The 26,438-nt window shown below is 46.9% G+C and overlaps 1 protein-coding gene across 3 annotated transcripts in view; it reads right to left on the bottom strand.

The window, feature by feature from the left end:
- Positions 1-301: 301 nt before the first annotated feature.
- The window catches only part of LOC126963269 (presequence protease, mitochondrial), a 36,522-nt gene continuing 10,385 nt past the window's right edge, over positions 302-26,438 (bottom strand). For all 3 annotated transcript variants that reach the window (XM_050805456.1, XM_050805455.1, XM_050805458.1), the window contains 20 exons: positions 23,251-23,377; positions 22,367-22,455; positions 21,424-21,552; positions 20,687-20,800; positions 20,082-20,178; positions 19,577-19,711; positions 18,247-18,385; positions 13,940-14,056; positions 12,354-12,486; positions 10,938-11,058; positions 10,754-10,830; positions 10,336-10,501; positions 9,533-9,633; positions 7,965-8,085; positions 6,318-6,392; positions 5,474-5,586; positions 3,247-3,372; positions 1,481-1,626; positions 796-898; positions 302-697 (listed from right to left, as the gene is read on the bottom strand). In XM_050805456.1, coding sequence (XP_050661413.1) covers positions 604-697; positions 796-898; positions 1,481-1,626; positions 3,247-3,372; positions 5,474-5,586; positions 6,318-6,392; positions 7,965-8,085; positions 9,533-9,633; positions 10,336-10,501; positions 10,754-10,830; positions 10,938-11,058; positions 12,354-12,486; positions 13,940-14,056; positions 18,247-18,385; positions 19,577-19,711; positions 20,082-20,178; positions 20,687-20,800; positions 21,424-21,552; positions 22,367-22,455; positions 23,251-23,377 — 2,323 coding nt within the window. In that variant the 3' untranslated portion in view covers positions 302-603. The remainder of the gene's footprint in view (positions 698-795; positions 899-1,480; positions 1,627-3,246; positions 3,373-5,473; positions 5,587-6,317; positions 6,393-7,964; positions 8,086-9,532; positions 9,634-10,335; positions 10,502-10,753; positions 10,831-10,937; positions 11,059-12,353; positions 12,487-13,939; positions 14,057-18,246; positions 18,386-19,576; positions 19,712-20,081; positions 20,179-20,686; positions 20,801-21,423; positions 21,553-22,366; positions 22,456-23,250; positions 23,378-26,438) is intronic.

Raw genomic sequence — 26,438 nt, forward strand, 5'->3', positions numbered from 1 at the left:
AAATCGGAGTCCAACGGCCAAGAAGAGCTGGCGTGCAGGCTCTCCTTTCTGGCTCTGTGAAGACGAAGCGAGCGCTTACTCACCCCAGCCCACCTGCTTCTCAGGACTGCTTCCATCCGGCCGCCCCGCTGAACTTCCGTCTGTTAGGAGGACGCTCCCACAGGGCCTCGGTGTGATTGAGTTTCATGAATCGGCACAGGCAGGCGTGGGACACCTTTGTGTACCTTTTCATTTCACTTCTGTTTTTTAGTAAAGGCCCTTAAAATAATGGGCCTACTTAAAATAATGACTCAAGCAGAGGTTAAGTCAGAGTTGCCCTTTATTTTTAGATTCTTAAATAAATATTCTAGAATTGAGGTAAAACAAGCCTTTCTGTCAGTAGAAAGTGAAAATTCTACGTGGTGCATCTTTGGCATTTCATGCATGACTATTTCAATGGACATCTTCCTGGTCGCTCTTAAGATTGACTTGCCAGTCAGTGGCAACACCTTAAGAATGACATAATATTCTTGGAAAAAGCAGTAGCATTTCTGACTTTTCATATTCAGCTCTAGAGGCCTGTTGTCTCAGGGGCTCCTGCGCAGTCGGGGGCGCCAGGGCCGCTCATCTGATGATCCAGGAGGGGTCCTTGGCGATTTTGGGGTTCTCGGGTCCAAGTATGGCCAGGCCATGCGTGCTCTTCCCAGTGCCGAGGTACCTGAGAGGAAGGCAGGTGAGGTCAGCAAGGACTGGCTTCTGCATCAGTGCTGTTAAGGCCTCCAATCCCAGGCGCTGTCTCCTGAACTCCCCACTCACCTATCGCTCACGGCCAGGAGCTTGTCGTGGCTGACGGCGAAGAGCTGCTCCCTGTGGACCTGCTTCATCTCATCCGAGAGGCCGTACAAGAAGTGGTCCATTCCTAGAAGACAAACCACAGGCACGGTGGGGCTGCCGCCCAGGAGCTCGCACAGTGGGCTGTGCCCTCGTGTCCCGGCGGGAACAGGTGCATCTCACTGTTACTTCACATACATGTTTCAACCACAGGGACATGTCTAACAGCCCAGAGATCACACCCTGACCTCCAGCTCCCACGAGCCACGCTGACTCTTACCAAGGCCTGCTTCTGCAGCGTGGATGCATTCAGGGCTGCGTGAGGCTGATAATGCTATGAGCAAAAGTGGCTCTACAGAGTAATGTGGCCAGGCCTGGGCCATGCCCACGTCGTCCTTCCACCCTAATGAGCCCAGACACTGCCGTGGGTTGGCCCCACTGGGCCTCAGATCAGTAAAACTGAAATGACAGGATGCACTCTTCTCGCCCGGATGTCGGGAAGCGTGTTTCCAAGGCCAATGTTTAGGGTGTCAGACGTGGAAATCCTATCACAGGCAAGGACGGAGACGCCAGAAGCTGGTGCTCCTGCCTGTACATGAGGGAACTCGGAAAACAGCAACGTCATCTGCGAGGCTGTGGACTGAGATTCTCACTGTTACACTCACAATACCTTTGTCTGAAGGAGCGACAGGAGCATCTACGGTTGAGAAGACAGAAAGTTTGGCTTCGTCGATGTCTTGCTGTGTGAATTTTCCAGACTTTGCCCAGTCAACAGCCTTCCCAAAAGATTGGAGCGTCTCTATTGTATTTGGGTCCCTAGGAAACCCAGAGAAATAAACAGGCAAGCATTTTACCAACAGACAAGTTTATGACAAACCTGTGACTTAACAGTTCACCATCTTCTATGGGTTAACAGCTCTATTTTACATCTGATCTAGTCCAAACAGCCCACTGACAAATTGCTCAATTACTCTCAGTGGAAATTTAAATCCCATCACATAAGACTTTCAACACGTTCTCCCTCTTAGACAGGGTCTGTCTGCATAAAGTCCTCCCCAGATGATTTAAATCCACCTTTCTGTGACCTCATCAGGAGAGGAAAGATGTGGAGGGTGGGGGCAGGTCAAGATTACAAGGAAATTACAGAAGACTCACATGGAAAAATCAAGCAAAGGTTTTCCTTTAATCTCCCTTAAGGACACACCCAGGGCAGTACAGGAATCAGCCTGAGGGGGCCGATCCAGACTTCCCTTTGTGTAAATGGAAAGAGCCCAGCCCTCCCTCCACCCTGACTCAGAGCTGCAGGGGGGCTGTGAGCTGCTTCCCCATCCTTGTCTAGAAGAGTGGCTTCCAGCACAGCAAGGGGGAGAACTCAGCAGGGTGGCAACGGCTACCGACTTCTCTACCTACGTGCCTGCCTACCTACCTAATCTATCTCTGCATCCATGAGCCAGGCTCTCACTCTGTCGCCCAGGCTGGCGTGTGGTGGCACAATCTGCTGACTGCAGCTTCAACCTCCCTAGGCTCAAGGGATCCTCCCGCCTTAGCCTCCTGTAGCTAGGACCACAGGCACTTGCCACCACGGGTGGCCAGCTCCTTCTTAAAAAGTGTTATAATATACGTTCTCTTGGGCAGCAAAGCTATAGACAATTAAGAATTTATTGTTTTAGAGTAACGGTGTTATGTTTATGAAAGCTAACAGTTGCATCCATATCAGGCACCTCCAACTGAAATGAGCTAAGAATGTTCTCAGGCTGTATCGCAGCCCCTCACCTGGGGCCTGTGTTCCAGGCCCCCCAGAGCAGGGCTGCAACCTCAGACAGCCACTATGGATACTGTGTTTTTCTCCTATACCTATGAAAAAGTGTATAGATTAGGTGCAGCAAGATATTAACAAAATACAACAATTATACTGTAATAAAAGTTATGCTAAGTAAAACAAGAGTTCTGTGAACAGAAGCTCTTGGATATCCACAGTGTATCAGATAACCTAGATGGCTACTGAGTGACCAACAGGCAGGTACCGTAGACAGCGTCAGCTTTCATCCCACTGCTTAGAAGAATGGTGTACAATTTAAAACTTCGGAAGTGTTTATGTCTGGAACTTTCCATTTAATATTTTCAGACTGAGGGTGACTGGGTAATAAACCGTGGAAGGCAAAACCATGGATGGAGGCACTACCGTGTTCTGCCAAAATATGCTGGCTTAAGCCAGGGTTTACTGAAGGCAAAATGCTTCCCGTTTAGGCTGCTGGCCCCAATCCTTGCACCAGAAAGGACATTGCTGGGTGTGGCTAAGTGCTCGAGAAGTGAAAAGCAGCACATAGAACAACTTTTGTCTAAAGTTCACTGCAGTAGAAGAAAATGACAGATAATCATGAGTAGGAGACTGAAACACCGTGTGCGTCCCAATGTGTGAACTACAGCAAAGCTCACCTGTAAGAGTAAAGGGTGAAGATCCCACTGTGGCTGAGTTTTGCGCCTCCACCGTAAGCGCCACCTTTTTCTCGAATTTCCGTATGCAAGAATTTAGCAGTCATCAAACGTGCAAGGATTTTAAGACTAAAATGAACAAGTAAAAAATGCAAGTTAAAAACACCATGGCTGATAAAAAGCATATAGACAATGAAGTAATTATTGGATTAAGTGAAAATGAAAATAAAATCAAGTTTTAAAATAATGCCGTATAAATTATGGTCCCATTTTTTGGTCTTGTTTTTTAAGAGATGGGGTCTCACTGTGTCCCCAGGCTGGAGTGCATTAGTGCAATCACAGCTCACTGCAGCCTTGAACTCCTGGGCTCAAGGGATCCTCCCACCAGTCTCCCGAGTAGCTGGGCCTACAGGTGCGTGCCGCCACACCTATTTTTACAGTTTTTGTAGAGGCAGGGTCTAGCTTTGTTGCCCAGGCTGGTCTCAAACACCTGGCTTCAAGTGATCCTCCTGCCTTCAAAGTGCTGGGCTTACAGGCATGAGATTTTCTTTTTAATTAACAAAAACTAAAAAGCACAAGGAAGCACAATTTTCAAGCAGTTGGCTTGGATTACAGGGTCGAAGGGAGAGGTGGTGGGGAGGGAATCTAACACTTCCAGCACCACACTGCTTAACTTGTTCCAATGCATATGTGGCATTTTTAGAATCTGGTAAAGCAGAAAGAGGTTATTTCTATTGTAAAGGCAAATGTGCAAATGAACATTTAAATGTCTCACATCAGAATATGGAAAAAAAAGGAAACAGAAGTCAAACTCTGAGTATAGGAATCCCTTAAGAAAACACACACTCTCCGATAAAGCACATTTCCAGGAACGGGGCTGATTTCCTCTGCCTTCCACTGCGAACGGTGACATCACATTCTAGATGATTCTAGAACACATCCACCTCCGACAGAAGGCAGGGCAGACAATGATGGTAGCGTCTGCAGCAAAGACACAGGCTCCTTAAAGACGCCCATGGCGAGATCAGCCCCGGGTCACCACTTCCACAGATGTGCCATTTCCCAAAGCAGATGAAGGGGGTCAAATAGGCCAGGTGGGAAATCAAGGAAGGAGTGGGCGTGTTCCCAGGGGCTGTGCTGGGAGAAGTCACGACCATCTCGTGTGGGCCCTCCAGGAGAAACCCAGCACCACTCGGGTGGCTGGGTCGCCGTCAGTTGGGACCAGCGAGGTTGGAGCCAGACCCTGGGGGTCTCCTCCTTGGTTTAGTCCCTCATGGGGGTAGCTGCCTGGGACAAGGATACAGGAAGTGAATTTCCGGGATATAACATGTATGCACAGATTTGTGTCATCCACACCCAACTGACAGGTCCCCAAAGGTGCATGTCTGTGAGTCTGTCCTCCTGGTCTGGCCAGTTTCCGCAGATGGGATGAACACAGCTGAGGGGCAGCCACACTTCGGAAGAAGGGGCTGGAGGGCCAGTCCGTAGGCTGCAAACTCCCTCGCCCCACGCCACTTTGGGAACAGGCCTGGCCCTCACTCTCGGCTGTGGCTTCGGCCGCTCAACCCAGGGCCTCCTTCTCTGAGCTTCTGACTTGGTGGGGAGACAGGGGAGGCAAACTCCTCAGAGGGACTGCGAGGCGGCCTCCAGCCCTGCCATCTGCAGGGCTCTGCAGGACCACCTGGTTTCTCCCCACCGTCCTGTCCCTCTGTGGCCCCGGGTCAGGCACCCCCCACCCACCCACAGTCTGGCTCATGAGGTTCTCCTGCAGCCCCCATGGCTGCCTGGGTCACCTCCCACTCTCCCTTGTGGCTTCGTGTCTTGATCTACCTTTGCTGTCATTCCATGCATCTGTCCTCACGAAGGCTTAATCTACCATGTTTATCAGAGGTCTCAGCCTAAATTCATTCAATTTTTACCTAGAGATGAGATGAGTACATGGGGCATTTTGAAAGGAGTCTGTGTTTAGGGTCATAAATATCTGTTTTGTTTATAGGACTCAATAACAGAAATTGTTTACAAAAATGACTGGCTCTAAAGCTGGGCCTTTGTTCATAAAGACTCTGCTGTTTAAAGAGGGCTGCTCGTAGACTCACACAGCCCCAGGTCCAACACTCAGAGTCAGTGCAGACTCTTCCTGTGCTAAAACATGCCCTGTGAACTTGAACAGGCTTGACCAGCTGCTTCCATAAGGCTCAGGCCTGAGAGGTCCCGACCTCCACCCTCCTACCTGGCATGATCTGGGTCCGTGTAGGGGACAGTTCGGATGCATTCGCCCACATAATTCACCGGGAAGGGCATCAGGAAGTGAGTCTTCATCTGCCAGGGCTTGAAGGTGGGTTCCTGAGGGACAAGGTGTGGTCAGAGGCGGCCGTGCTGCCACACACCACCCACGACGCTGGGACTGAACCCATCTCAGGGGTCCCATCTCCGTGACAGTCTGCAGCCAGGTGCTGGGACGCAAGAGCAAGGCACTGCAGTTACGTCGCTCCACACTATTTCTCACTGTAAAACGGACATGAAGTCCTCCAATCTTGACGTGATGCTTTAAAGTATACTGTTCAATTAAAAACATTTCATTCTATACCACTTGTATCATAGTTATATATTTATGTTTCATATGTTATACCATAGGAATATGTTAAATCACTTGACTCCACAAGGAACCAAACCAAACAGCATCAGCACCAGGCTGAGTGGGGGAAAGGATCTGTCAGGCTGCCCCACTGGAGTCGACTTGGCTCAGGAGCTACGTTCAAAGGAGGGTGAGTTGCCCGGGAGGAGACCGCACGGAGCAGTAGCCCTCTTCCTGGGCACAGGGAAGACGCACCCCGTACCAGGGCCCGCACCTCCTCGGCACAGGAGGACACACTCCCACCAGGGCCTTCACTCAGCACTGTCTGAGAGAGAAAAGGCTCAGGGTGGCAGTGACCAAGGACGCACTGAACTCGCAAGTCTAGGGACACGCCAGCCCCACGGACAGGCGGACGGAGGAACGTTCACCATCAGCGGCAGACACAGCCGTGGAGGGAAGCACCCGCCTGCTGGGAACCCAGATGGGCTGTGGTTCTTACCATGACCAGCTTCCTAATGATCTGGGAGCTGTGGAGAACGTGGGCATCTCCACCAGAGCTGCTGGGCACAGGTTTCTGAAAATCAAGTTTCCAAGAGAAAAGACAAAAATTCAGAACTCACTTGAAATATGTAAGAAGGAACAGTGGGCCGGGCACAGTGGCTCACGCCTGTAATCCCAGCACTTTGGGAGGCCGAGGCGGGAGGATCACGAGGTCAGGAGATCGAGACCACCCTGGCTAACACAGTGAAACCCCGTCTCTCCTAAACATACAAAAAATTAGCCGGGCGAGGTGGCAGGCACCTGTAGTCCCGGCTACTCAGGAGGCTGAGGCAGGAGAATGGCATAAACCCGGGGGGCGGAGCTTGCAGTGAGCTGAGATCCGGCCACTGCACTCTAGCCTGGGTGACAGAGCAAGACTCTGTCTCCAAAAAAAAAAAAAAAAAAAAAAAGAAGGAGCAGAGTTTATACAATTCACAGAGCTAATATAACAAGTGTTAGGGCAGACTTGTTTAAGTGTTTTAAATAATAAACGCTTAAAAAAAAAAAGGACAGAAAATAAAAATAGGCTGGGCACAGTGGCTCATGCCTAGAATGCCAGCACTTTGGAGGCTAAGGTGGGAGGACTGCTTGAGTCCAGGAGTTTGAGACCAGCCTGGGCAATGTAGTAAGCCCCCATCTCAACAAAAAATTTTTAAAAATTAGCTGGGCACAGTGGTGCACACCTATAGCCCCAGCTACTTGCGAGGCTGAGACTGGAGGATCACTTGTGCCCAGGTCACGGCTGCAGCTAGTTGTAATGGCACCACTGCACTCCAGCCTGGGTGTCAGAGTGAGACCCTGTCTCAAAATAACAAAAACTAAAAAAAGAAAGTGAATAAAAGAAATTAAGAAAATTTTAAAATAAATTTTCAGACAGTCAAGGAAAAGGTAGCCTTGTTATACAGTACAAAGAAAATATTTTAAGCTTTCTTTCTGCACTTTCTCGTCATTAATCTGTGAAATCAAGAGGACACGTAAAGTGAAAGGGCTGCAGGCAGAGGGGCCTAGAGCAGCAGGAGGCCACCTGCCATGGGCTCCACTCCCAGAGGCCAACAGAGACACCACACCCAGAACTGAACCAGGGATACGCAGACACCAAAGGAGAAGACGTGAGCGCCAACCTCGTCCACTGAGGAGCATGGCTTCTCTACTGACATCCATGAACTAGACTACAGTTCTCTTTGTAAGTTAATCAAATTTACTAAATTAGTTATCACCAACATCACTGTTCTATGTCAAATCCATGGATTCGGGAGTCATAGAAACAGCAGTAAAGCAGCCTTCTTGAGGCCATGGTTTTGGGCCATTCTTATGCCAGCATATCCCAGGCGAAGTCTGTTTTCCTATCAGACTACTCACTGCAAGGCACAGAAGTGAGTGCAGCATCTAAGGCCACACCACAGAGTCTGAACTCACTAAACTGGGCCAACACTGGACAACATATTTAATCCTCCTGAACCTGAGTTTCTTCATCTGCGTAACGGGGGATATGAACCCCGACACGCTGGACTATTCTGAGAATTGAGTTAATACGTGTAAAACATGACAGCTGCTCCTGGCACCTGCCAGGCGCTCACCAGGCGCCAGCACCACCATCAGCGCATACCTCGACCGTGTGTGGGCGCACAGGCCTCCGTTCCTTCTTACTCCGACTGATGCTTCTCAGGAAGTCTTCGACCACTTTTTCTGTCTGAGACATCTGCTGAGGAGTCGCATTCACTGAACACCTGTTTTAAAAATTACGTATACATAAAACCATTGTTAGAAAAAACAGTTTTAGTAATTCATCACATTTTGTATAATAACTCAATGATGTTGGTTTTATAGAAAATAATGTTCAAAGTGTTAAAACAAACAGCAGCCAAATGTGGAAATACCACAGCTGCCTCCCTGCTCTGCAGTGCTTCAGGTTATCAAGAGATTTCCGCACAGTTCAACGTGGCAGCTAATGAAGCCGTCCAGAGGTAGAGCCTGAGACCCTAAACTCCTGTTCTTCCGAAGAGCAAAGAAAATACAGAGACTATTAAGATCTGCTAACCATGCCTTCGGAACTACGCTATCAAAACACTGACAGCTTTCAACACTACTGTCCAGAAGTCATCCATTTGAAAATGTGAACTGGTTGTTAAAGCAGAACATTATAAAGTGCAAAAAATTACCATGCTCTCAAAGTTACATGAAAACAGAACTCGCCCAAATTCTACAGAATTGCAAATACTACTATCATATGAAATCTACTTGAACTCTACAGTGTATTGACAGAGTGTGTATTTTTCCTTTTGGCTGTAAATCCTAAACTTACTCTAGTTAAAGTAACAGCAGGTACCATTATATTAATACTAACTATATCCCAGGCATGTATGCTGCCTTGCAGATATTCTTTTATTCCTAAGATAAACCTGCAAAGGAAGGTTTTATGGAGGAGGAAGCAGAAGGCCCCAGTGGCTCAGCTGCCCAGGACCTCCTAGGTGCGAACGTGAGCGCTGACCTGGCACCAGAAGCTAGGCCGGCCTGAGCCCAATGCCAGGAGCCCCTGATCGCCAGGCTTCACCTCTGCCCACCCACAGACCGCCCTGTAGAATCTGCCAGGGATTCACAAGACATGACTGGCAAAAGGCATCAGGACTCTCTGTGAAGAAGGACAAGTGACTTCAGCAAACATTTTCTTGTTAAGTACTGACAAATACATCAATGTCACTGACAATAAGATGCTGAAAATAAAACTGTCAATCATTTTTAAACTTCATTCATGCTCACACACCTGAGGGCACATAAGGCCAACTGCAGGTGTAGGACTGAGCTGCCAGATATTTCCTCAAAGCATCACAGAATTATATAAGAAACTACTTTTACTCTGACCTTCGGCAAGCTCACCCTTACGGATATCTCAGTTACAGACCATTTGCTTTTGGAAGCAACATAACTACTGCTCTCAACCTATTTGCACTTCTAGAACAAAATTAGCCTGCTTTCTTCCCCATCTCCTACAACTTTTAATAAGCTTAAAATATTTCTTTCTTAGTTTATTAGAACACTTGACATCTACAATAAATTCTGTAATCTTTACCTTTACCAAGCACTTTCTATCTTGAAGTTTCTACAAGTAAAAAATACCTAAAAACTATGCTTAATAGAATGAATCATAAAATATTTAGAAACAAATCACAAATGCACCTCATATTATCACCATTTAACAGGTGTTTCTTGATACGCGGGAGCTTCCTCAGGATGGGTTTGATATCTGTCATTTCTGCAATCCTCTTCATCAGTCGCACCTGAGCCAGAGAAAGCTCGCTCAGAGAGAGGCAGAGGCCACGACAGACCCAGAGAAAGCTCGCTCAGAGAGGCAGAGGCCACGACAGACCCAGAGAAAGCTCGCTCAGAGAGAGGCAGAGGCCACGACAGACCCAGAGAAAGCTCGCTCAGAGAGAGGCAGAGGCCACGACAGACCCAGAGAAAGCTCGCTCAGAGAGAGGCAGAGGCCACGACAGACCCAGAGGAAGCTCGCTCAGAGAGGCAGAGGCCACGACAGACCCAGAGAAAGCTCGCTCAGAGAGAGGCAGAGGCCACGACAGACCCAGAGGAAGCTCGCTCAGAGAGGCAGAGGCCACGACAGACCCAGAGGAAGCTCGCTCACACAGAGGCAGAGGCCACGACAGACCCAGAGGAAGCTCGCTCACAGAGAGGCAGAGGCCACGACAGACCCACTCAGTCTGAACCAAGCACCCGTGACATCAGAACCCTGCATCGGCAGGGGTTATGTGTGCAAGTGTGTGGCTTGAGGAGGGCTGGAACTGGGGTACAGGGTGGTACAAAGAAGAAGATGAGTTAAAACCAACCAATCAATTCTTCCCCATATTTGGTCAGTTAGAAAGTTAGCATTTCTGGGACATAAGTTAATGTATTCCCAAAGAAATCAGTAACTCTGGAATATGTGGCTAAACCAGAGTAACAGAGGTTCCTTCCAAGCTTCTTACCTGATCCATCCCGCTGAAGGTCTCCTGCAGGTCCCCTGCGGGCGTGAGGGTCCGGCCTGCCCTGATGGAAGCGTACAGGTGTCCAGAGTCGGGAATTCCATTGGCGAGCTCCTGGGCGGTCATCTTCACCAGCACCTTGAAGTGCTCCTCTTCTTCAAAGCATGGGCTATGGAAAAAGGAGAAGAAGAAATTCCTGGAGACCCATTCATCATGTCCCTTCAATATCGTGGAAAATTGATTAAATATAAGTTTGCAGACTACTTTAACGACCAAAGAAATTTTATAAGTCCATACGAACTACAAGTAAAAGTCAGACTTGGAAATCAACACACACAAGTAAGATTGTCTATTTTAAAGTACTTCAAATGAAGATCTCTAGTACACCCCAAGAATGGACAATTCTTGCAAATAAAGTTACTTGTTAAATATTTCACTCCACAGATGCATCATGTCCGGCAGGTTTCGATCCAGGCAGAGAGAGGAGAAAAGCACACCCTGAACCAAAGAAAACACAGAAGAAAGGAATTAGGGCCGAATCAAACAGTGACAGACACTGGAGAAAAGCTTCCCACCGCAGCTGTCATCTGACGGTAACCGGCTACCTGCTCGTAGGTGTCCATGTGCGAGTCGTCGGGGAGCACGTGGGGAGAAGCGCTCATCCCTCCGGTCTTCAGTTCTATCTGCTGAGCCTGCTTCCGGTAGTCAAGAAGGCCGCAGCCCAGCCTGACACAGCAGAGAAGCACAGCCCCAATTACAAGGCAGTCCTTACTGAATCATTTTTAAAAGCATGCATCTTGAATTACAAGTTGCTGCCATTAATTGAATAACTGCAGCTTTGCCAACCTCTTCACAGTTCGAAGGTCATCAAGCAGGCACACGCTCTAACCTTTGCCCTCTAGAGTTCACGCGTCCCCTCCCCCAGGAAGACCCCAGTTTCTCCCGCCTGGGAAGTCAGTGTCCAGAGGCACAAGACACTTGGGTGGCCAGTGTCTGCACTCAAAACAACATTCTAAAATACGCATTTCCAGTTGTAAGCTTTTCAATAAATGTTTTATGAGGACTCCCTACTCTCTTCGCCCAGATCACTGTGATACATACTTCCTTTGCTCAAATGTCTGGTAGCCTGGGCGAGGGAGTCCGAAGGCTAAAGACTTTGTAAATTTTTAAGAAAAGTATTTTCCTCTCAGCACTCACGCTTGTGAAAGAAACATTCACAGTGACACTGCTAATGCCAGAAATAACTGAGTCAAGGGAATGACCAGGAGGTGTTTTCTAAATGGCTACAAAAGGATGAACAGCAGCAGCTCTATTTAAAAAGGCAGGGAGCTTTCAAACCCATGAAGACATTTCTCCATCTGAGCGGACCCTCAGCCAGGGTGCAGAAGGGCCACAGCCAGCAGCTTTCTGCTGCACGCCGACAACGTCACCTCCACCAACGGAAGACCCCAGCTGCACGTCAGCTTGGGCAGCGGTCTCTGAAGCTGGCTGCGGGGTTCCATGTCCCCCTATTATCCTGGATAGGAACGGGAGCCCACAGCCCTGTCTACTGCTTGTCCTGCAAGCTCGGCCACCGCAGAGCTGGGCAAAAGGTCAAGTGTTGATGTGGGTACTCGTGTGTGTGTTTCCAGACCTGTGCACACCCCACCTAGGGAGGACGCCAGCAACTACAGGTCAGCTCGGAGGAGGAGCAACGCAGGCAGGAGGCACATCCAACTACTCACACTTTCGGATTAAACCGTCAATCCTTTCCAAAGCTTCACAGATTCATATGCTAAGATAGAGATCTCTAAGTATATCCTTACATTATACCGTAGATTCATAAATATTTCAATGTAATATAGTAAGAAAATGTTACTTTCATAAAAAATTCTAAACCAATATATTGTACACCATACTTACACACTAACATTGTAAGCTGTGATTCACTGAAGGTAATTCCTACTGATGCATTAGAACAACACAGTTATGCACACAAAGCAGATGTTAGTAAGACACACAAGGGTGTGTTGCGATCGTACTTGGTGAGGACGCTGCAGAAGAGGGGCACATAGGGCCTCAGCTCCTCGGGGAGTGTGTTCAGGCTGGAGAAGGCCCGGAAATACACCATGCCATTGGTGGGCTGGGCGCAGTACTGAACAGGGATATCTCCGGCTAGAAAAACAAAAAGGATTTCATTTTTATTGTTGCCAGTAAAATTTAAACCACTTATAATATTTAAAAAACGCTATTTATTGCTTTTCAAGCATGGAGATTTAAAACTTATACTAGAGTTTATATAAACTTCTCTACTGTATTTTCATGATAAAAAACTGGTGTCTTCAATAGTAAAGCAACCCGCGCTCTCCAAGGAAAGGGAAAGGAAGGACGGAACCACGACTGCAAGTTCCAGTTACCCAACCTCTCCCCGTCAACCAGAGAGAACTCCGACCAGGTGCCCCCAAGAACCCCGGGCCCACATCACACCCGTCCTCAGCGCTGCTCATCTTCCCCAACAGGCCCTGCCACCCTCTGGCCCCACAACAGAAGGCTGCCCCAGGGCCCCAAACAAGGCTCCTGGTGTTCCCCACCCACTCTTCCTGACCTCTTGAGGGGAGGGCTGGGCATTCAGCTTCGTACGTAGGTTCCTACCTAGCAGAGCGCCCTAGACCAGCGGAGGGACCAAGGCATGGAAGGATGACTGATTTATTCTCACTCTTAGCAAACACTTAATGAGATTCACAGACAAAAACTGCCAGGGTTAACAGATCAGAGAGATGTCAGCCTCGATTTCCACTCACATGCGCGTGCACACACACGAAAATAAACAGGATACAAACACGACAAGCGCTGTTAGAAGACAAAAGGCGGGCTGGAGACGCTTCACAGGACTCAGGGATGCCCAGGGTGAAATCCCATCCCCGTCCTCGAGGTGCAAGTGACAGCCATGCTGCCCTCAGCTCAGTCACGTCCGGCCACACCTGCTGGTAAGCTCAGCATCAACACCGTCCCAGGTGAGGGCCTCTTCAGCTACCCGCCGGGAGCGAGAGAGAGGAGGCACCCCAAGAACTCAAAAGCAGCGACAGACCATGGAACAAAAAGTACCACGGAACGAAAGGTGCCACGGAACGAAACATGACATGGAACAAAACGTGTCACGGAATGAAATGCCAGGACACAGAAGGGGGATAAACTTGGCCTCCAACTCCCTTTCAACTCAACACCCACCTTTCCGGGGGATCTCCTCCCTCTGCTTCCTCCGTGCTGATGGCAGGGGAAACAGTTGGGACAAAGGGCTCTGAGGATGCCTCTATTTTTTAAACTGCACTTAATACAGTCACAGCATAACCCAAATCCTCATTTGATTCTAGAAGCAGGAAATCAGAGCACCCTATCAAACCCCTCTCAGGAACACACACATAGGCTCTTACTGAGTGAACGCGTCTATCACCACTGAGAGTTAGGAACAAGGCAGAAGACACGTATGGAGCAAGACTATGAACGCACAGGGCTGCTCAAGTGTTTGAGGGAAAACCTCCAAGACGTGATTCTAGTGCTTCTGTGAGGAGCGGTATTTAATTTCCCCAAGGACCCCGAGACCCGGAAAAAGCGTAGTGTTCACAGTGACCTGCCAGGACCACGTCCAACTGTGTGACAGGTACGGTGGGCTCAATATCTGACACTTTCAACGCCGGCAGGCAAGAGGCATCTTGAGGTTTGCTTTGTTGAGTCCGTAATTCTAAACCTAAAAAAGAAACAAGAAAAAGGAATATTCGGGGCCATAATTAAAAGGATTGATGCAACTTATCTCCTATGTTATTATCTTACATCCAGAATTAGTCGTCCGTGCCAAGTGTGAGGAATACAGGAGCACTATGGTTTGCAAAGTATCTCCTATTTCCAGGCTGACCAGATTTAGATGCACTAATAACTTCCTTAGTGGGAAGCCCTTTTCCTAATTCTCACTTTCAATTACTGAACATTCTGCTGGGGAGTGGTGGTTTGCTCAAGAAGCTTCTCCTCCACCCCTCCAAAGTTTACATTAAATAGATTCGACTTGTTTTCAGAGCTTTCAAACCACTTCTTGTTGGACTGACATTTAGTGATCTTTATACTTATCTTTTTTGTTTTCAGACACGGCCTGGCTCTGTCACCCAGGCTGGAGTACAGTGGCACCATCTCAGCTCACTGCAGCCTCTGCCTCCTGGGCTCAAGTGATCCTCCTGCCCTAGCCTCGTGACTTTTTTTTTTTTTTTTGGTAGAGACGAGGTTTTGCCATGTTGCCCAGGCTGTCTCAAACTCCTGACCTCAAGTGATCCTCCCACCTTGGCCTCCCAAAGTGCTGGGATTCCTGGCATGAGTCACCACACCTGGCCCTATACTCGTTTGCTATTGCTTCATTTTCACTAATTTCAACAAAAGACTTACACAATCACATAAATCACACAAATTACAGTGGTGCTTAGAAAGACACTTCCTGGGCCTGACAGTCCATTCATCAATGAGGGAGGCAGCACCTTTACAGCGGACCCCTCCACTGAGCCACAGCCTATGCGGAAGATCCTAAGACCCAGGTGTGTCCCCCGCCCTGATGGCCATCAGTGAAGCGGCTTCACAGTGCTACACTGTGCCAAGCAAGTACACGAGTGCACGATTCCACGACTCCCAGGGAGGGCTGTGCCAGGTTCCCGCTTTAACTCAGTCCCCACAGACAGCACTCCTGGTGTCTGCTGGGCTGACCTCCCCCATGTTCCATTTCCACCTTCTGAAGTGCCCCGAGAGCGTGCCACACACTTAGACACAGGACCTTGGGGCACAGTGAGCATCTCAGGCAGTGTTTCCCCTCCACAGGTGCCCCACCGTGGGCTCCAGCCCTTCCGCCCACCTCTGGAGCTGCAACTGCCATCAACCACCCCCGCTCCCAGAGGCATCTGGAGCCCAGGCTCCCAGTGGCAAGGAGCTCAGACCCGGACTCGGCAGGCTTCCCTCACCGGCTCACCACCTACCTAACATCTTGACTTTCCCGACCTCATGCCACTCGGAGGTTTTGTAATCTGTGGCTTTGCCAGGAAGCTCCCTCCTGCCTCTTCCCTTACCTGGCCTTCCCCGTGGTTCCTGGGCCCACCTGCACTAGAGCACGCCACAGCTACCCTGACATCCCAGAGCTCCTTCTCTGAACACACTCACTCACAGTGGGTAGAAAAAGCCTCTGGCACGTTCTCTTCTCTGTTTCCTTTCAGCACATCACACACTCCCTGATGGTGGAGGCTTTACCCCTGCACAGTGCTTAAGACACACACAAGACCAGAAATCAGAAGATTCAAGCTTTTACTAGTTTCCCATTCACCTCTTCTGCATTGTTGTTCTCTACAGATTGGCTTTAATTCACAGAATCCTAACACTGCCGTGCACACTTTAAGACTTACTGACCTGAAATAACCATTCAACGCACTAGCACTGTGCCCTCCTTTAAAGGAGCTCTGCAGTGAGTGTGTAAAGGAGAACTCTGTAGTGTGAGGACTGCTCATTAACCTACTGGTCTGGACTACAGTATACTGGGTTTTCTTAAAGCACAGCTCTGAGGTCAGGCCAACGAATATGAAGTAATTTAGGAAACGTACAACCTGTTGCCTACTCATGGAATTATCTTGTGTACTCATGAATAACTTCAGTAAAAGTGGGAAGATTGGAGCTTGTCAATTATCACAAAACAGAGCTTAAAAAAAAAGACTAAGGTTAAAAAAAAAAACCAGCTTAAAACAGTTGTCTCTAAACAAGAATTCAGATAGAATAAGAACAGATTACAAGTTGACATTAATTTTTCTTTTACTATATAACTTCAACCTTAGCATGATCAAATGAAGTCACTTACTTTCCACCTAATGTCCACTCTTACCTCCTGACAAGCCTGACAATTTCTCACAGAATCCCAGCCCAACTAGCTTTTTTTTTTTTTTTTTTTTTTTTTGAGATGGAGTCACGCTTTGTCGCCCGGGCTCAGCGGCGTGATCTTGGCTCGCTGCAAGCTCCGTCTCCTGGGTTCATGCCATTCTTCCTGCCTCAGCCTCCTGAGTAGCTGGGACTACAGGCACCTGCCACCACGCCCAGCTAATTTTTTGTATTTTTATAGAGACGGGGTTTCACTGTGTTAGCCAGGTTTCGATCTCCTGACCTCATGATCCGCCCTCCTCGGTCTCCCAAAGTGCTGGGATTACAGGTGTGAGCCACTGCGCCCGGCCCCAACTAGCTTTTTTAACAGGAAAAGTGTGTGTGTATGTGTTGCATTTATTTTTAAAAGGCTTTATTAATACATAACTTACAAGCAGTAATATTCACAATTTTAAAGACACAATTCAGTGAGTTCTGAAAAATGTGGCAAGTTATGAAGCCACCACATCACAGCACTGGGCCTTTCTCGCACCCCCAAAACTCTCCCATCCCCCCTAGAGTCAACCAACCCCCAACCCTGGGCCTCCAGCACTTCTCATCTGCTCTCTGTCCCTGCAGCTTTGCCACATCCACGGCTTCCCATGAATGGTCTCGGTATGTCACCTGGCTCCTGGCTTCTTTCCCTTTGTGGGAAGTTTCTGAGATGCACCAATACCAAGGGTGCATCATTGTCGTGCTCCTTCGCAGCTAGTGGCATTTCTTTGTAAGGATGTATGTGTTGATGAAAGTCTGGGTTGTTTCAAGTTTTGTGTGGATACCTGTTTCCATTTCTCTGGAAGGAACATTAGGAGCGGGGCCTTCCTGGTCCATGCGTGTTGGCTGGCACTGTGAGAACTGTGACCCTGTTTCCTAGGTGGCCACACCAGTTTGGCTCCTTTGGCAGTGTGTGAGCATTCCCCCTGCCTCTCAAGACTGACGACATTTGGTGCCGGCAGTAATTTTTAAACTGCTAGTCATTCTAGTAGGTGTATAATGGTGTATCACTGTAGTTTTAATCTGCATTTTCCTGATAATTATGATACATTTCCCTAAGAAAGTAATGAGATTATTTCCATGTAATGATTTATGTGCCTAGTTGCCATTAGGATCTCTTCGATGACATCTGTCAAAATCTTTTGCCCATGCATTAATTGGGTTGTGTGCTCTCATGACTGAATTGTTGGTTTTTCGTATATTCTGAATACAGGTCTTGATCAGACACCACTTTTGCAAATGTTTTTTCCCAGAGGCCGAACTACCTGTGAGAATCCACCTGGGTCCCCTTCTCTCCCGTGGCCTCCTCCCTTCCTTCACTCCTGCAGCCGCTCCCGCTGCCACTGCCAAAATCCCCTGCCTCTCAGCAGTTTTCTCCATTCAATTTCTCTATTTTTCTGCAAAACTATCCCGAATGAGGCTGCTGCTACGCTGCTCCCTGACCTGGCAGTTCTCCTGCCTTAATCCATGAAGCACCCATGTGCTCCCCGTCTTCCACACAGGCCCTCCCCAGGGCCACTGGGCACACCTGTCTCCCCCACACACGCTGTCTTCCCTCCATGCCCAACGCTCCACCATCCCTGTGTGCCCCACGCCTGTCCCACAGAATCTTGGTGCTGCTCTGTGGCTGACACACCCCCTCTATGCCTGAGACAGGCCTCTTCCCAACACACAGCTCTCACTGTCCACTCTGCTCACAGGCCATGCAACACGCACTGCAACATAACAATGGTACTGGCATGTTATGGCACCTGATAAATACAAAGTATTTACAAAATCTGTAAATACATCTTTCCAAGCTACTTCTTTTCAGTGACTCCTGCCTTTCCTACTGAGCTATGAGGGCAATTTTCTGAAATTATCTGAACCCACTGCACCGAACGTGAGCTCTGTCGGTGCCCAGTGGACACCTGCTGGTTGAAATAATACCTGTCTCCAACTATTAACTCACTAACAAGTGCACTCGGCCTGAGTGCAGGTCAGGCCTCGCCGGCTCGGAAGGAAGCCTCGGACCTTTCTCGTAGATCTGCTGCCTGTCTCCGGGGGACAGAGCCTCCACCTTCTGCTTGAGTTTCGTGGCTTCCACTTGCGCCTGCTTCTCATGATACTTGTCATCTGGCCTCATGGACAAAGTCAGCTTATGCTGGTTATTCTGCAGCAACCACAGCAACAACAAAAGCCAAGTGAAAACAAGATCTTATTACAATCTAACACTCAACAAGCTTCTGCTGGTGTGTTCTTGGTCCTGTGGTTCCACTTTCCCACTTTAAAAACAGTAATAATAGAACGAACCTCAAGAGTTGTTTTGCCGATGAAAGTACACAAGTCTTATAAAACGCTTACCACCATACCTGCCTGTGTAGTAGTTACAGAATTCATAAATGCTATTATTCTACTATTATCATGATTATGGTCATTAGGTCTTAAGCATATCAATACTAAACATTTTCACTACATCTTAGTTGTAAAAAGGTTTGCACTTTTAAGTACTATAGATCTTGGATTTTAGTCTAAATTGAAGTTAATACAGAATTCTGTTTTTTGTCTAGTGTTCATTCTACTATTAACTTCTAAAAGGCTAGAACTATATTTCCCATTCGATACTTTATAAATTATTAGAACAAAACACATGTTGATGTAATACAAAAATAAACGTTAGGTTATTTCATGTACTTTCCTTGTTTCAACAATTAAAAAAACTACACATGCACAAAATGCTCCCATATAAAATACTACAGAGGTAAGATAATTAGAAGACACCAGAAAGTTCATGGAAAATAACTTACAATAGCTGAGAGAAACTGCAGGTCAAGTTATTAAATCGTATCTCATGCCTAAAACAACGGAACCTACTGGAGAGTTCCCCTTCAAAGTAGACAACAGTCTTTCCCACCATGGGAACACTTTTTAAAAGTTCTACCATAATAACGAGTACAAAGCAAGGAACAGGCAACCAAGCACAACTGCCCAAAAATCTGAGAAAACAAACGCACAAGCATCAAAAGTATTCACTCATGAAAACCAGAAGATTCATTACATTTGGGTGACTGTTCTCCTATTTTATATTCTTCTACTAATAAAAGAACAATATATGCAAATGTTTTGTTCACACACACATACATATATTCACATACTAAAAATGCACACAGACATTCATCTAAAAAAAACTCTCAACTTGCATTACAATCTGGAAAATAAAGTTAATGTAAGCATTTTTTAATTAGAAATTCAGTCACCCATTAACAGAAATTACTTAAATGTATAGATTATGTTCCTAATATTCCTTTCATTAGTATAAAATTCAACTTCAAAATTAGAGAAATGAATTATCCAACTTTCTTACCTTAAAATACTGTTTTACTTTTTCTTGCAAAAATTTTGGATTTTCCTGCAGGCACTGTCTGAATTTAGCCAACTGATTTCCCAACTTCAGGAGCTCCACAGGGTCCCCGTCGTGGTTCCAGCAAGAAGCTATGTACTGGAAGGAAGATTTCCACATCCACAATGCAGCTGGTACCACACAGTACAACCTCCACAAACAGCCCAGACTTGATATTAAGATCCTAGTTTCTATGTTTAAATATACCACAGATGATTGTTTATAACAAAAGTCATGTAATTATTTGGATGGAGAAACAAAAAACCTTACTTTAGCTCTATTTTGTTCTAATAAAATAAAAACCACAGGCTGAAATAATGTTTAGGAAATAACCAACAGATTACCAGTTATAAATCCTTACCCATTTAAAGTAATCAATTTCACATAAAAATATCAAAAAGCCAATTAAGCTAATAACAAGATAAAACATCTATTATAAAAGTAAATTTGTTGTTGAGAAATCACTTACTGATGTCAGCATCAGCCCAAAGCTGGTAGACTGATGTTTCATCTGTATTTCAATTTTATGAAGTAAAGCCTCAATTCGATCATCTTCAAATCCTTTCCTAAAGAATACAATGAAGAACAAAGACGGGCCAGACACAATGGCTCATGCTTGTAATCCTAGCACTTTGGGAGGCCAAGGCAGGAGGACTGCTTGAGGCCAGGAGTTTAAGACCAGCCTGGGCAACATAAAGAAAGCCCATCTCTAACATACAAAAATTAGCTGGGCATGGTGGTGTGCACCCTAGTTCCAGCTACTTGGGAGGCTGAGGTGGGAGGATCACCTGAGCCCGGTAGGAGAGGAAAATGCAGTGAGCTGAGATCACGCCACTGCACATCAGGCTTGGTGACAAAGTGAGACCCTGCCTCAAAACGAAACAAAAACCTAAGATATAGAAGAGTTTTAGAAACAAAAAGTGGCAGAGAGAACATTTAAACAACTTAATATGAACAAATGCATATTATATGACAGAGAGGGAAGGCCCAAACAATGGATCAGGCTCAGCTCCTCCCAAAAAGTACGCAGAAATGAGGAACGAAAGCAGACTGTTACAAATAAGCCACACTTACTCAACTACTTCATCAATCGTTCTGTCTACGAGGCTTCCGACTGTCTCGATGTCTTTCTCTGCAATCCCTTGGAGGCCGACACTGAAGTAGGCCTCCCTCGTGTAGCCATTATATCTAGAAGACAAAACCAGAAATGATGCACTGGAATCCAGGCACGTTCATCATGCCCTCGTCATATGCTTGATTTAAAGATCAGAATGAAGTGCTTCCAACTCCAGCCCCTCCACTGAAAAGTGCATTCAAGCAGTGTTCTCAAGTAATTGGTTCCATGTACATCTATGTCATTTTTACATCTTTTTTTAAAAATTAAATTTAAACTTTTGAGTTATGGCAGGATAAATATCAAAACAGAGAACTGCTGAGTTTTACACAATTTTAAAAATTTCTAATACTTAATGACCTGACCTGTAAGAGACAACACCATGACATTCTGAGGCCCTGGAAAAGCTGCCTTTGTGCTGGGTGTTTTATTTTGGACAAACGCCCCCTTGAGGCGACAGAAATGGCTGGCACTGGATCCAGGATCTCATCCAGAGCTCCCTGATGGGGGCGGCCATCCTGTGCACCATGAGACACTCAGCAACTTCCTGGTCCACCATCTTCCAATTATAGCGATCAAAAATCCAAAAATGGTCCAGATATTGTCAAGTGTGGGGCGGGGACAGGGTGTGGAGGTGAAGGAGCAAAACTGCCCCCAACCAATCAGAACTACTGATCTAATCTAATCATAAACTCACCCAACATCAGGAGAAAAGTCTGTGCCAAGGCCAGATTCAATCAAGGCTTTGTAAAAGGGAGAATTGGGCCCAGAAGTCAAGAGTGAAGACAGAAGACTTAATGTGAAGGCTTCGAATGTGTCGGTGATGCTGCATCGGAGGAAAAAAAAAAAAAAGGAAAGGGGAGGTAAGAGAAAAGGGAAAATTATTGGCCCTTATGCACATTTTATTTAGAATCACTACATATCTTTCTAGAAATTCTTGCATTTCAACATTTATTTTAACAATTTTATGAGCAAAAGAGAATTTCCCTTAAATACTGGGATTTTTGAGGGGGGTACAAACCATAAAATTAACTTCACTGCACATGAAATGCTCCCCATGTGACAGCCTGCCAGGCACTTTCCACACGTGATTTAAATGACAGGCACAGTGGCAGCACCATTAAGGAGACAAGGAACAAGACAGGAGAGGTGCCAGCCATGGAGCTGCAGGCTGAGCACGGGAGGGCCCAGAGCCTTCCCTTCCTGAACACCCGCCGGCACGGTTCTGAGCTACTCTCGTGAAACCACCGGAATTACAAAGTTTTGTATGTGGTGTATTTTGCCGAGGTGCGTGTTCACAGTACCATTCTCACACTCAAAGGGACCTGTGACCTCAAAATGTGAGCAATTGCTGGTCTGAGGCATTCTTTTCTCTGTAGGAAGAAAGCTTTGAAATACAATAAGTAAATTACTTTTCTTCCGGAGGGCTATCAAAAATGATTTTCCTCAAAAACCATTTCGGATGTTATTAAAAACTTTGACATTTTGTTCTCTTTTCCTAAAATCCACTTAACCCCTGAATCCTAACTGTGTATTAATTATTAATTTACATTCAATTGTAGAACTCACTTCTGAACTTTCTAGTAAGAATATTTTCCTCATGTTTTTGTCTTGTGTGAGCTTTGACAGCATATACTTACTCCGGTAAGAGGAAGCTAACGCTGGCAGTTGTTTGTTTAGAGGGATCTGTAGCAAATGAATCCGGGCCACATGTTATCTGGAATTCCCTCTGTAAAATGACGTGACCTTGTGAGTAGGCATAGTGTCTGACAGTTGTTAACGACTCTACGTTATCTGGATACACAAAATGGACCGAAACATGCTTTCCGCTAAGTTAACTTTCTTTTCTTTTTTTTTTTTTTTTTTGAGACGGAGTCTTGCTCTGTAGCCCGGGCTGGAGTGCAGTGGCCGGATCTCAGCTCACTGCAAGCTCCGCCTCCCGGGTTTACGCCATTCTCCTGCCTCAGCCTCCGGAGTAGCTGGGACTACAGGCGCCCGCCACCTCGCCCGGCTAGTTTTTTGTATTTTTAGTAGAGACGGGGTTTCACCGTGTTAGCCAGGATGGTCTCGATCTCCTGACCTTGTGATCCGCCCGTCTCGGCCTCCCAAAGTGCTGGGATTACAGGCTTGAGCCACCGCGCCCGGCCAACTTTCTTTTCAAACAAGTAACTATTCTTTTGGTTTGAAAAGATCTCCCATACTCTGTACCGACCATGACAGCCTCTGAAATCCCATCACAAACACCCAGTCCAAGTCCCCGTGTCAACATGTTTACCAGGCAGGACACAAACACGCGGGGCCTCGTGTCAGCATGTTTACCAGGCAGGACACAACACGCGGGGCCTCGTGTCAGCATGTTTACCAGGCAGGACACAAACACGCGGGGCCTCATGTCAGCATGTTTACCAGGCAGGACACAAACACGGGGGCCTCGTGTCAGCATGTTTACCAGGCAGGACACAAACACGCGGGGCCTCGTGTCAGCATGTTTACCAGGCAGGACACAAACACGGGGGGCACTCACAGGCTTGTCCCAGGGTGTCTGAGCTGGCACCGTGGTGCTTGGTTCGATTTTCTGGAATTTGCTCAGTGCTTCCTCATGAATTTGTTTCAGATGCTGTTCTAATGGAAAATTACCATACGTGAAGAACCTAAAATTTTAAGGGAATATAATTAGTCTGTTTTAGTTTAAAAGATGTGAGATCAAGGGCTGTCTTTTTCACTGAAACACAGTACACAGGACTGCCCCTCACCCAAGGTCTCGCCTTTCGGTTTCAGTCACTTTTACTCAACTGAGGTCCAAAAATATCACGGAACTTCGAGAGACCAAAATTCACGTAACTTATTACAGTATACTGTTATAATTGTTCTATTTTATTATTGTTGTTGTTAACCTCTCACTGTGCCTAATTTATAAATTCAACGTTCATCACAGGGCATGGTGCTATTCCTGGCTTCAGGCAACCACTGGAGTGCAGTGGCACCATCACAGCTCACTGCAGCCTCAACCTCCTGGGCTCAAGCAATCCTCCTGCCTCTGCCTCCTGAGTAGCTGGAATGCAATGATGCAATCTCAGCTCACTGCAACCTCCACCTCCTGGGTTTTAAACAATTCTCCTGCCTCAGCCTCCCAAGTAGCTGGGATTACAGGTGCCCACCACCACGTCCAGCTAATTTTTGTATTTTTAGTACAGATAGGGTTTCACCACGTTGGTTAGGCTGGTCGTTTTTCAAACTCCTGACCTCAGGTGATCTCCCCGCCTCGGCCTCTCAAAATGCTGGAATTATAGGGATGAGCTACCGCGCCCAGCCAGCTAATTTTTAAGTTTCAGAGATGAGTTCTCACTGTTACCCATGCTGCTGTCAAACTCCTGGCCTCAAGCAATCCTCCCATCTTGGCCTCCCAAGGTGCCTGGATTTGTAGGCATGAGCCACCACACCTAGCCAAAAATTGATCTTTCAAACTTCATCTAGAAATGTGACAAAAACCAAATGAGGCCGGGCGCGGTGGCTCAAGCCTGTAATCCCAGCACTTTGGGAGGCTGAGACGGGCGGATCACGAGGTCAGATAGAGACCATCCTGGCTAACCCGGTGAAACCCCGTCTCTACAAAAAATACAAAAAACTAGTCAGGCGAGGTGGCAGGCGCCTGTAGTCCCAGCTACTTGGGAGGCTGAGGCAGGAGAATGGTGTAAACACGGGAGGCGGAGCTTGCAGTGAGCTGAGATCCGGCCACTGCACTCCAGCCCGGGCGACAGAGCAAGACTCCATCTCAAAAAAAAAAAAAAACCAAATGAGGTATTTGTTAAAATACTTTATAACCCTAGGTACAGTAATAGAGTAATCCAACTGACAATTTCACAAAACTCAATTTTTGGCAACAAGTTCAAGGTTATACATGTTAATAAAGATAACACATTTATTCAACCAGAGGAAAAAGGTTACAGTGACAGAATTTATCTTTTTCTTTACTATGCTGCCTAAGCTATGGTTAAGGTTTGGGGAGCTAGTATCTTAAAGAACCTTCAGTAATTTCTCATTCTAGAATTTAGAAACAAACTTTACACTCTCGGGGTTGAGAGAATCCAGGAGAAATCACCACCCCTAGTGTCCAGATGCTACTCTCCAAAGGCCCTTCCCCACTAGCCACAGAAATCAGAGCTCCCTGGGAAACAGAGAGTTGAGCCTCTGAAGCAGGGAGGGCCTGGCTGTGCATGCGTTAGGGAGGTGGGGGTGGGGGCGTAGAAACCAAAGAAGTGAGACCAAAACAGGCCAACAGCTGCAGCAAATGTGGGCATAAAAATAAATAAATTCCAACTGATCACATAGTCTCAAATATACACACATACAGAAATATTTGTGAGGTCACAGTGGTACTAAAAAACAAAACAAAGAAGACTGGGGGGAAAAAAAAGAAGAAAAGAAAGAACTCTCTTCTCCATGTTGGGCGCGGTGGCTCACGCCTGTAATCCCAGCACTTTGGGAGGCCGAGACGGGCGGATCACGAGGTCGGGAGATCGAGACCATCCTGGCTAACACGGTGAAACCCCGTCTCTACTAAAAAATACAAAAAACTAGCCGGGCGAGGTGGCGGGCGCCTGTAGTCCCAGCTACTCAGGGAGGCTGAGACAGGAGAATGGCATGAACCCGGGAGGCGGAGCTTGCAGTGAGCTGAGATCCAGCCACTGCACTCCAGTCTGGGTGACAGAGCGAGACTCCGTCTCAAAAAAAAAAAAAAAAAAAAAAACAGCCTCTTCTGTCAACATTAGAGGTAGTTCCTGCACCACCCCTCCTCCTCAAACTGGACTTCCCAGGGAGAGCAGCCGCCCCTGCCTTTTCCATAGAACCATATTTCAAGATAACCCGAGAGCCCCAGCTGATGTGGAGCTCTTCTTTGAAGAAGTCCAGCAAACGAATGAAGAATTACAGAATTTGAAAACTTCACAAACTCTAATAAATGATTCAGGCAATAATCCTCAATGAATATGAAAACCATTAATAGGTTGATGAGGAATTATCACAGGACACCAGAAACTCAAGTGCACCAGATGGTCTGTGGCTGAAGGGAAAAAGCAGATCTTCACAAGACAGTGGCCGACTCTCAGCATGCACCCCGCTGGCGTGAGACCCCCAGTGGAGGCAAGCAGGCCTCACAGGAAGGTAGGATGTGGCCACCTATGCAGAGCTCCCCACGAGGGACTCTGCTTAAAAAGGCGCAGCCTGACTCAAACTAAGGCTTTGGATCTAAGTTCCAGTTCTCAGGAAACACAGGAACATGGTACCCAACACCACACAGGAGCAGCAGGACACCTGGAAAGTGAGAGCGCCCGGAGGAAACCCGGCCTGTACACTCCTCTGCCGTCCGAGAGGGGGCCCAGGAGAGACCCGGGTTGACCAGCTGTGATCTGTGGGACCCTGTGCAACAAACACTTTGGGGCCAACTAGAAAATGTGAATATGGAATAAGAAATAGGCAGTTTTATGAAGGTATGTTTTATTCTATTAAAACTGTAAATGGCATTAGCTCATGTAAGAAAAAATCCTCATGTTTTAGGGTCACAAATTCAAATATTTAGGAGTAAATGATGACATTTATAACTTACTTCCAAAAACTTCACAAGGAAAAGGATATCTTCTACGTGATAAGTGTTTAGGGGCTCATTATCCTAGTCTACTTTTCTGTATGCTTGAAAGTTTTCATAATTCTTTTTAC

This window comes from Macaca thibetana, chromosome 9 (genome assembly GCF_024542745.1).
Source record: "Macaca thibetana thibetana isolate TM-01 chromosome 9, ASM2454274v1, whole genome shotgun sequence".
Classification (NCBI taxonomy): domain Eukaryota; kingdom Metazoa; phylum Chordata; class Mammalia; order Primates; family Cercopithecidae; genus Macaca; species Macaca thibetana.